Raw genomic sequence first — 11189 nt, 5'->3', positions numbered from 1 at the left:
CTATACACAGAATTAAAACACTTAGGTAAATTTTAAAGTTTTCAAAAAAACATTTATGCATTCCAAAATCTAACCCTAAGAACACATACAATACTACAACATATGTTGGCAAAACCTAAACCAAAGAATATCATGACTCACTACTTTCACTCATCTATGTTGAAAACAATTAACTTTTGTTATATCTTAATTTATATCTCTTAAAACATATGTTAATTACATGATTTCAATTTTTCGCTTATCAAAATATTTTTTACAAAATTTTTAAATTATTTCTAAGTAAAACTAGTCCAGATAAGTCGTCTGGACGACTTTCTGGTAAGTCGTCTGGACGACTTACTGGAAAATCGTCTGGACGACTTCCTGGAAAGTCGTCTGGACGACTTACTGGAAAGTCGTCTGGGCAGACGACTTACGGGGGTTAGAAACGTAAAAAAATTTTGGTTTTTTTGTTTGTTCACAAGGGGTTGGTTGTAATTTCAATAGCTTTTAGGTTACTTTTGCATTTGATTCAAGTTTGGGTTAACCTTTGTGTTTGAAATCAAGTTGTGAGTCATATTTAACAATTTTTCCTTTAAATCATGCTCTTTGAGAGGAGAATTATAATTCTCATTCACTATTTGCCTACATATAAACAGTCAGAAATTTGACTATAGGTCCGAACATTATGTATTATCATTAGTAAGACAACTTATTATCATTATATTACAAACCTGAAATTATGAATCTTCTTTAAATCGGTGTTTGTATAAAATTTTGTTGCAAGTGAAGTGTCTAATTAAATAAAGTGATTCTATTCAAACAAAAATCATTTAGTAAGGATCTCAAAATTTTGGGAAAAAATAGTTAATCATTTTGGTCTAACTGATGTTACGACGACAATACATTTCTTCCTTTGGGTTTTGGAGAACACTGACCAAAAATCTGCAGCAATATTGTCCCAATTTGATACTCAAATTTTTGTTCTGCTGTAACTGAAGATAAGATAAAATTATTTTGTTAAAGAAATAATAATTTTAAAATGCATATGATAGAACACTTACTCTTGAAGAACGTAGCTGGCCATAATCTTACGTATTGAGTTATTTTTTCGTACTTTTGATCCCCAAACATAAGTAACTCTTTCAACAACATCTGCTTCATTGTTATTGCCATTAATATGATAACAACTAAAACAAAACTTTGACACTTAAAAAAAAAATACCTGGTAAAATATGATTTGTGTTGGCTAACATTAGCAACTTTTTATACCCATGGATTCTAAATTTGGTTTTCTCAATTTGAGGTACATCGTCTAATACTTCTGATGCAATTGTATGATGAGTGAGTTGAATAGAAAGTCTGTGATTAGTAGTCATTTTTTTCATCAACATCAAAGTTACTAATATGGTAAATAGATCATTCTTTGATGAAATCCTTGTAATAAATAAGACGATTATTTATTGAACCTTTTATTAGTTCTCCTTTCACATAAATAAAATGGATATTTTTTGAAAATATATTAAAAACAATTTGTAGTAACTACTAAAGGCTTACAGTTTCATTCAAAAGCTACATTTTTTGTCTCAGAGAAAAGTGTCCCCTTCTTCTATTTTTTTTCCCCATTTCGGAATCAAGTGAATATTATTTTGTGTTTACAATTATCTTTCTCCAGATCTTTGTTTTCAGAATATGAAAACTCTAAGATAGCCATGTCTGACCCTTTTAGGATTTTAAATCGGTTTGAGAAAAAACTGGTTGCAACCATGTTATTGCGAGTGTCTATGAACAAAATTAGTTTTGTTGTGGAGTGAATTATTCAAATATTCAAAACAGTGTCACAGTAGTTTATTGTTGTTTCGAGTTTTGAGTGAATGGAAAATGTCAATGATTAATCACTTAAATAATAGTCGAAGCATTGCAATTATTTCCGAAGCATTGCAATCATTTGGGATGGGACGCAACTGCTGGTCTTATGCATTGCTTCGTTCTTTTTTTTGAAGTAACTGATTTTGGTGTACTCTACATTTAATGTAATCTCATACATTTTAATGTAATCTCATACGTAACCACCAAAAGTGATATAAATTTGAAACATAACTTTAACCTTGAATAGAAATTGTTTTTATTAACTTAATGTAGTTGGCATGGATGATTATTCAAATATGTGGTTATTCTTTGTATCTGACTTGTTGTACAAAGACTATATTTTTTTATTATTTAGGAACACATATATAAACATTGTATTTCTTGGTGGTACAAATAAATTTTATTCATGCGTTTTATGTGAAATACGGGTTTGTTAAATAATTGATGTTATCTTTAACATATCATTAGGATATAGTTAAAATAATTGAGGAAATATGACTGAAACATATTGGTATTTCAGTTATTAAAAAAATTAGATGCAAAACAAACAATTTTTTATGTTAAAAAAAACAAACAATTTTTATCTTTACATATTTAAAATTCAAATTATTTGTAATAAAAATAATATAAAAGTATAATCAGTAGGAACCAATTCAGTTACAAATATGAAAATTTATACCATGTTTTACTGTTTTTAAAATACATTATATATTTTAACTGACAGGAAAACCATAATAATTAGACTATAGAATTCTTAACATAATCTAGATGAATATATTCAGCTTACACATTAATTAACATTGTTACTATATTAGATTTATGAATAAGAGTAGACTATGAAAGATGGACACATACAAATACTAATATACATATGCTTATTTTATTTATTTAATGGTTTAGTGATGTTTTAAGCGTTATTTTTCTAAATCTACAGGCGAGACGAATACAAGGGGATATATGTTGTTCTCGATGTGGAAATCCGGAGGAATCAATAAATCATGTATTTTTTGAATGTCCTCTAGCATGTCAAGTTTGGGCTCTATCTAAGATACCATCGCACCCTACTGTCTTTCCCATTAGCTCTTTTTACGCTAATATGGATCACCTTTTTTGGAGAGTCAACCCCAAAATGGATGATCATCAATTTGCATGGATATTATGGTATTTATGGAAAGGCCGGAATAACAAAGTTTTTAGCAATTTAGATATTGATCCAAGAGAAACACTTCAAAAGGCAGAATTAGAATAATCACTCTGGGCTGAGGCACATGTAGCAAATGATCCAACGAGAGAACAACAGGTACAAACCAGTTCTACACTAGTGACTCAGGGGCGATGGTGCTTTATAGATGGATCATGGAAGGATAAGGAAGTATTTTCCGGACAAGGCTGGTATAGTACACTACTGGGTTTTGATGGCTTATTAGGGGCAAGGAATGTCAGAGCATGTCTTTCACCCCTTTATTCGGAGGTGGAAGCACTCATATGGGCAATGGAATGTATGAAGAATTTAAGACAGTTTCAGATCACATTTGCATCGGATTGTTCGCAACTAGTGAAGATGGTTTCGGAACCAGAAGAATGACCAGCATTTGAAAGCTATCTGGAAGATATTAGGCTTTTAAAAAGAAGTTTCCACAACTCAAACATCGTTCATGTACCCAGAAGGAGAATCTACGGGCGGATAGCTTAGCATGCAGTGCTAGGAAACAAACGTCCTTCGTCGTTCACATGGATGCGGAGTTACCGATCTGATTTACAGAGTCAATATAAGTCTGTAAATGTTTATTGTAAAAAAAAAGCGTTATTTTTCTATGCTATGTTAATATTTATTTATTTATTAACTTCAATTGGATTGTATGTATGACTTTTATACTTTAGAGATACTGGATTTATGAATTACGAATCTATGTATGTTGATAAACAAAACTTAATGGAACACGTTATAAAAATAGTGTTGGAAAAATAAAACAATAAAGTAGTATACATAAACATTTATATAAACTAAATTGGGATATATTATTCATGGGTTTGTTGGTTTGTTTTACAAAAGTGACAATGGCAAGAAGGACACAACAATAACATGAAACAGATATAAACAAATTTGTATGTATGAAGACAAACCTTTTCATCTAGTATAAGAGAATTGAGACTAATGATTTCATTATTTCGTTTTGGATTTTTAGCTATCCAAACACGTAAAACTCTTCCTAATATTTTTTGTTTATAACGTTTTATTTGAATATCTTCTAAAAGTTTGTAACCAAATAACTTTTTAGAACTTTTTTTTCCACCATTTTATTATTAATTCGATTAGTGAAAATTTTATTTTGAGAAATGCATGTCAAAGACTATTTATAAATTTTAAAAATCTATTTGAATAGTCACAACTCTTCAATTTGAATAGTCACATTCTTCCAATTTCAAAGTAGTTATTTTGAAAAAATACTTATAAGAATAATCACAACTTTTCACCTTTTAAAAAATATACTTATATGAATTTGTAGAAAAGACACAATTTTTCAACATTGAACTTTTTGAAAAGACACAACATTTTTGATTGATATCTTTTTAAAAAGATACAACCTTTCAATATAAGTGGGATTCACAGTTTTTATAGATTTAATTAAGATTGTTATTATTAGTAGATATATAACTAAGCTTGGAACTTGAAGTATTAGGGGGTGCACAATTTGACTTTGGCCATCTTATACACCAAAATTTTAATGAATTTGTCAAGAAAAACGGTAAGTAGTAATATTATTATGGGTGCACGTGCCACCATATTTACCAAGCTGCCTTAGCCCCGACTAATAAAGGTATTAGACAAGCAAAGAGAGACAAACCGAACAAGAAATGCTTCTCTCCTAAAATGATAAGCGTTACTCTGGAAGAGATAAGTAGAATCTATATCTGCGCTTAAATAATAATACACAGAGCACATTTAAAGATCATTTAACTCAAATTTGACCCAAAAAAGACAGATCGTTCTACTCAAATATGTTTGTAGACAAGTTACTGCCCTATAGTCTATACTCTAATTAGAATGCCAAACTAGTAGGATAAAAAAGTTGTCAATAGAAAAAGCTAAAGTTTGGTCGTTGGTCCTATACTTTGTCTTGAATGGAAAATCAAAATTTAACGGCAACGAAGAATTGACAACGAATTTATCTGCCCTACATATGTTTCTTTTTGGGGTCAAATCAGAGATGCTTTGTTTGTTTTTTCAACAATCAAGAAGTTCTCATTATTTTCCTTTTCTATATTATGTCATGCATATCTTACACCTTTCTCCGAAATTATTAATTCACATATAAATTAAATAGTGTACTAACTTGTTAATATATAGATTTTTTCGAATGTTTTTGTTATATTATATGATGTTATCAATCAAGTTTCTCATCTTAGATTTGCAGTAAACTCAGAGTTCTTTTTATAGAAGATTTATCATCTTTATGTAGCTAAACTTTGTATATATATTTTCAAGCAAAAAAAAACTTTGTATATATATAGATGACTGAATCTTATTTTCTTGAGAGCAAAAGGGAGATAGGAAAAAGTTGGAAAAAGCCTAAGCTAGGAATATCAAGCTTTTTTCTTTTCTTTTTCCAACCCTTTTCCTCCTCTGTAAAGTATATTTTTTTTGCCTTTGAGTTAGGGTTAGGATTTAAATAATTGAGCTTCAAAAGTCTCCACCTTTCATTGTCCCCACCACTTCTCCACTCTATCTATGCTTTTTACTTTTGTATATCCTTGCATACAAGAAGAAAATTAAGACCTTTCAACTCTTTAATGGAGAATATGCATGGATCTTCACTTTATCTTCTACACCGAATATGCTTATAAACCAAGTTATCTCATTGAATTCCTTTATTCCTTGACCCAATACATATGTGGATCCCTCTTCCACCGATGGTACGTACTTAATATATTTATGTTTCTTTTTGGGGTTAAGTGACGATATTAAGACTTTATAAATCGTAAGCCTTTACATTATCTTTCTTTTTAATTAATCAACCATAGACCATGCATTCTACAAAAGAAAAACTAAAGAAAGTAAAGACTGTATATTATACCTTCAATTCAATAAACCGTGATTGTTCAGAGAATAAGAGACTAAGAGAAACGGTGAAAATAAAGATGAATCTCATAGAAGTCAGTCAAATATCATTGAGGGGGTTTTATAATGCCGAAGCTTTTAAAAGCTAACAATATTATTTAAAGTTTAACTATATATTAAAGTATAAATAATTAATATTAAAAAGTAAGGTGCATATTATTATAGATATAGACCATTGTGATGTTTTATTATAATTATATTTTATAAATAATTTAATACCAATCGAGATATAGTCCAAAAAATTCTGAATGTCTAGTGTCCTACATCCAAAAGACCATTTATTGGAAGCTTACATATGTGATCACATTTTCATAAACTTTTTGTTTTTTGAAAATCACATTTTTATAAACTTAAACCTTGAATAAGAAAACAACGTCCACTACTATTAGTAGTGTTCAAAGAAAATGGTGGAAATTACACAAGATTCCTTGTCCTTTTCGTTATTTAGCCATAACCCCCGAAACTTTTAGTTAAACGTTTCAAATCCATCCATTGATAGACGATGGATGGCACAACGTTTGTACACCGACCCCAAGGAAATCTCGAGTTTGCCCTCCTCCACCACCTTCTCCTCCACCATCAACTTTTCTACGTTTCCAGGGGTAATTCTGTAGTTCATCCATCGCAGACGCAACCGTAACGTCGTTTCTAACGTTCTCAGTCTCCTGATCATGACTATTACTCACTACTCCAATGTTGTTGTTAGTTCCGAACAAAGCAAAGAACTTTTCACCGCCGTAACTAGTTGTGGTTTGGTCAGAGGATTTTTGTGGGAAACTCTTGAGAAACGCCGACGGGTTAGTGGTCGTTGCCGTCGTCGAATTGGCGCCAATCTCAGCCGCTTTTTGTAGCAACGCAGTGGCGGACATGTTCACGTTTGCGTTTGGGCTTTGTGTTTGGTCACTGCTGAACAAAGAAGGGACAGAGAGAGTAGCAGTAGTGGTCGAGCTGGCGTTTGCGGTTTGTGTAATGAGGTCATTGTGATTATTATTATTAATGCACCCGGACGCAGCCTTAGCGTTTGCGAAAACCCACTCGTAGTCTTGCGGTTGCGTTTGAGACGTTGGGGCGATGTCTTGGCCCATCCATAGGGAAAGGGAGGAAGAGGATGACGGAGGTGGCGGTAGAAAATGTTGATGGTGGTTTTGATTTGTTGGTGGTTGCGGTTCAAATGGTTGAAGCGGTGGGTTGAGTGTTCCCATGAGATATTGATAGTTCAGATTCATTCCTACGGTTCCAGCCGCGGATAAACCGTTAAGATGAGATGCTGCGTTTATTTTGGCGGTTTCTTCAGCTAAGGCATCGCAAAATGCTCTATGGGTGATGAAGCTGTCTCGCCTGTTTCAGCCAAAAATCACCATTAGGTCTTAATCACGATTTGAATTTATGGAAGTGCTCAAACAGTAAAAACATATCCCAAGAAAGAAACTTTACTCTACAAAGCATCACACAGTAAAAATCAATTTGTCACAATTATCACACAGTAAAAACATTTCCCAAGAAAGAAACTTTACTCTACTTCAAGAAGACAAACAAAACACATAGAAAATGACAAAACTTTTAGTTATAAACCTGCAATACTGTATCAAGCTATATATATATTCACAAAGAAAATATGTAGACACTATAAAGCTATATATATGATCAGTGCAAACGACAACGCAGTATATATCTACATATTTATAAATTTAAATAAGTATGTACGTAATCTATACATGTACCTGGAGAAAATGATGCCACAGTCGCAACGGTACTCTCTAGTACCACAAGTTTTCGAATGAGCTTTATAATCAGAATGAACAGCGTATCTCTTGGCACATTTCTCGCATGTCCACTTCTTTTCGCCGTGTTTCCTACAGAAATGTTTTTTGATACCGGTGAGATCGCCCAGAGCTCTAGCGGGGTCATGGTGGACACAAGTCTTCTCCGGGCAAACATAGACACGTTTCCTTACTTCTTTGCTTGTCCTCTGCTTTAGCTTCCATGGAAGATTGTGTCCTCGACGATGAAGCTGTAAGTTCTGGTCTCTTTGGAAACCTTTACCACAGACCTCGCATAGGAACCTATTCGTAGCCATCAAGGTCTTGGGAGATAAAGCTATGACTTCAGCTTCCGGATCTATGTAGATCATTAAGATTATTTTTTTGGTTTCCATTAGGACAAATCGGAAACACAAAATATATGTTTGGATCGGATCATGTGTTTTAGTCAAATTTGTAATATTCCTTTTTGTGCTTTTCTTTGTGGGGTACTAATAAAGGGATTGTACATACATATTCTATTGGAACTCAGTACAATTTCTAAGAAAATAACTCTATAGATCATAGAAAATTTTAATTTTAATCTACAAAGCCTCGTCTTCTAAACAGTAAATTAGCATCCAAATATCCAGTAATCAAATATATAACTCGTGCAGCCAATTTTTTATTTATTAGATCAAGATCCATAACAAAACAACCAAATGAAATTAACTAATAGAGGGGAACCTTAAAAAGATTCTAGGGTTTTCTTTATAAGTGATGATCAAGCTTATAGATTTAATATACAGAATTACCAGGGTTTCCAGGGAGATTTCTCTTCTTCTTAACAAGAGGAGGATTGATGAGAGATTCATCATGATCCAGAGTTGATGAGCTCGGAGCAAATGCTGCAGATCCGCTAGAAACAGTCTTAAGAACTTCACCTGTCATGTCTTCTTCTGGGTACTTGACTTATTGTAAGAGAGATTAAAAAGTAAGTTTTTGTATATAGCTGAGAGTGAGAGAGAGATAGAGAGAGATGGAGAAAGAGTAAGATAGGAGAAGGTTAAGAAATCTGCAAGTTAACTATGAATGAGAAGAAAACAAAGACAAAGATATATTGGGTTCTCCACTTGTATATCTGTCTTTTGTCTTAACCTATACCACTGTGTATATATCAGCTCATATATATATGTGTGTGGTTATATTATATGACCACCTTGATCTGTTAAACTGTGCATCCATTTTATTAAAATAAAAGGTAATTGTTATTTCCTTTTTCTTTATCTAACAATTTTAAGGGTATGAAGTGGATGGCGGTGGAAAAATCATAAGCTGAAAGTGATAGCATCAGAGCCAATAAAAAATTAAAATACAAAAGATGTAAGATAAAAAATAACATGCCTCGAATATATTAAAGCTCTATTGGAAAGAGTTCCTAAAATGAGTTTCTAATCAATATATATACTATAATAATTTAAGTATCTTAAATTATTAATCAAATTTCACTTGTGAAATGGAGTATTACTTGAGAGAAACACATATTTTAATATTTTTTCACAAGTTTTCAAATAAAAATTTTCTTTTATTCTCATTTTCATATTAAGTTAAGATATCATATGTAGAATTCTCAAAAAAAAAAAACTCTAATATGTAAGCTCCTTGATTCTCTTGTGATTAATATTCGTTGTTTTCGTTTAATTATTCACACATCCTAATCAAACGATAGTAACCCGATGATAAAAAATGAATTTGGGATAAAGCGTACATCCGTTGCTCCTGGATTCTCTTGCTAAGAACTAAGTTACCATTTACTTAGCCAAACAAAAATAAAACTATGTTTTAGACTTTATAGAAAATATGGAGTCGAACTAACCGCTGATATTGTTCTCTTTGGAAGATTAATTGAACCTTGGCTAGATACCTTCAGATTAAAAAAAAAAAAAAGTTATACATCCTTATATTTATGTAGTTGTTATTGTAGGTAATCAACGAATATTTTTAACAGGTCTTCCTGGATATGGAAAGTTATGAACCAATTATTCTAAGTAAATATAAAATTAGATATTTGATGCTGTAGGATGCATAAATATGTAACTAATAGGTTGTTAAAAAAAATATGTAACCAATAGAAACGAATTTCCCTTTAAATATTTGAATTTTGCTGTGGTGGTGCGTTATATGACACATAGAAAGTTAAGATTTCTGCCTTTTCTATTTGGAATGATGATCCCATTATTTTGTGTTTGCCCTTTCTTCTCCATTTCTGTGTTTTTGCACTATATTAATTACTTACTTTTGTTCCCACATGGTCATGGTACTTTGTGTCCATTTTCATTACTTAATATCTGATTTTCATGTTTTCATTTCAAACAACTAAATAACAGATATGTTATATTTATGTTTTAATTTTCGAAGAACTACATGATATGTTGATTGAAGGTTATAAGTAACTTAACCTTGTGTTGACAAAAAAACAACTTAACCTTTTAGCTTTTGTGTGATATAATGTTTAAATTTATATCTTTTATTTTTATTTTAAATTTAAATTTATTTTTAAATTTATTATTTCGTTCTCACCTTTTTTTAATTGTTGCAGGAGTTATAACTCGGAAACACACAGTTAGCTAAATCACTCTCTTTAAACATATCTCCTTTTGTGAAGGTTAGTATTAAAATTCAAATGTTAAAACTAGGGGAATAATAACACTATTCAAAGTTTTGCTTATTTTGTGATCTGTGAAATTTCATTTTTTGTAACAATGATTTGTGAATTATAATACTGAAACCATAAGCTGAATAGTGTTGTCCACTTGAGAACAGAAACTTAGCAAGTACTGTAGAGACAGAGCGGTAACGGGTATGGAACCGAGCACTGTGTTTCTTTCCATATATATTGAGTAGATGAGTGCTTGGGTGATGACAAGGACTTGAAGATCTTTGGTAGAAGATTATATGTCTCAGAGTCATTAGTTTTTTTTAGAAAAAAATAACCTGAAAATATTACACTTATAAAAGGATCTTGACTAATTTCTAAAAAGAAAGTGTATTCCATAGATGAATTTTCTTTCTAGGTATTCAAATAAAATATAAAAAACTTAATTTATATCCAGGTGAGTAGGTGACCATAAGATAAAGTGTAATGTACGAGATCACCTAGCTCCTCAAACTCCTCCTACCACCACTACAAGAAAACAGGGGGATTCTGATGGCCGAAATCGTCGGAAATTCGTCGGAATAGACCGATTCCGACGAATTTCTGACGAACCCGTCCGTCGGTATCGTTTCGTCGGAAAAAAAAATTCGTCGGAATTTCGTCAGAACTTCCGACGACTTTCTGACGAATACCGAGAAACGTCATTCTGACGAACTTCCGACGATATTACGATGCGGATACACGGGACCAGAGTTCATCGGAAAAACTACGTACCGACGGAGAACGTTCCTCGGACACTTCCGACGTAGAGTGTTCCTCGGTGCAT

The 11189-nt window shown here is 32.0% G+C and overlaps 1 protein-coding gene across 1 annotated transcript; it reads right to left on the bottom strand.

Moving 5' to 3' along the window:
- Positions 1-6176: 6176 nt before the first annotated feature.
- LOC106302227 (zinc finger protein NUTCRACKER) lies at positions 6177-8851 on the bottom strand. The gene is made up of 3 exons (XM_013738758.1): positions 8523-8851; positions 7690-8086; positions 6177-7306 (listed from the first exon to the last, which is right to left on the bottom strand). Exons 1-3 carry the CDS (start codon positions 8656-8658, stop codon positions 6448-6450), a joined length of 1392 nt encoding a protein of 463 aa, XP_013594212.1. The 5' UTR covers positions 8659-8851; the 3' UTR covers positions 6177-6447.
- Between the last annotated feature and the right edge of the window lie 2338 nt (positions 8852-11189).

Source organism: Brassica oleracea, chromosome C7 (assembly GCF_000695525.1).
Source record: "Brassica oleracea var. oleracea cultivar TO1000 chromosome C7, BOL, whole genome shotgun sequence".
NCBI lineage: Eukaryota > Viridiplantae > Streptophyta > Magnoliopsida > Brassicales > Brassicaceae > Brassica > Brassica oleracea.
Note: the sequence above shows the minus strand (reverse complement) of the source record. Positions and strands in the feature narration are given on the sequence as shown.

What these genes read in the sequence shown, in the direction of transcription:
- LOC106302227 (XM_013738758.1), bottom strand. Translation starts at nt 8,658, where the DNA reads ATGACAGGTGAAGTTCTTAAGACTGTTTCTAGCGGATCTGCAGCATTT. An exon ending in AAATCTCCCTGGAAACCCTG is followed by an intron (nt 8,087 to 8,522) that starts GTAATTCTGTAT and finishes TGATCTACATAG; the next exon opens with ATCCGGAAGCTGAAGTCATA. An exon ending in TGTGGCATCATTTTCTCCAG is followed by an intron (nt 7,307 to 7,689) that starts GTACATGTATAG and finishes TGGCTGAAACAG; the next exon opens with GCGAGACAGCTTCATCACCC.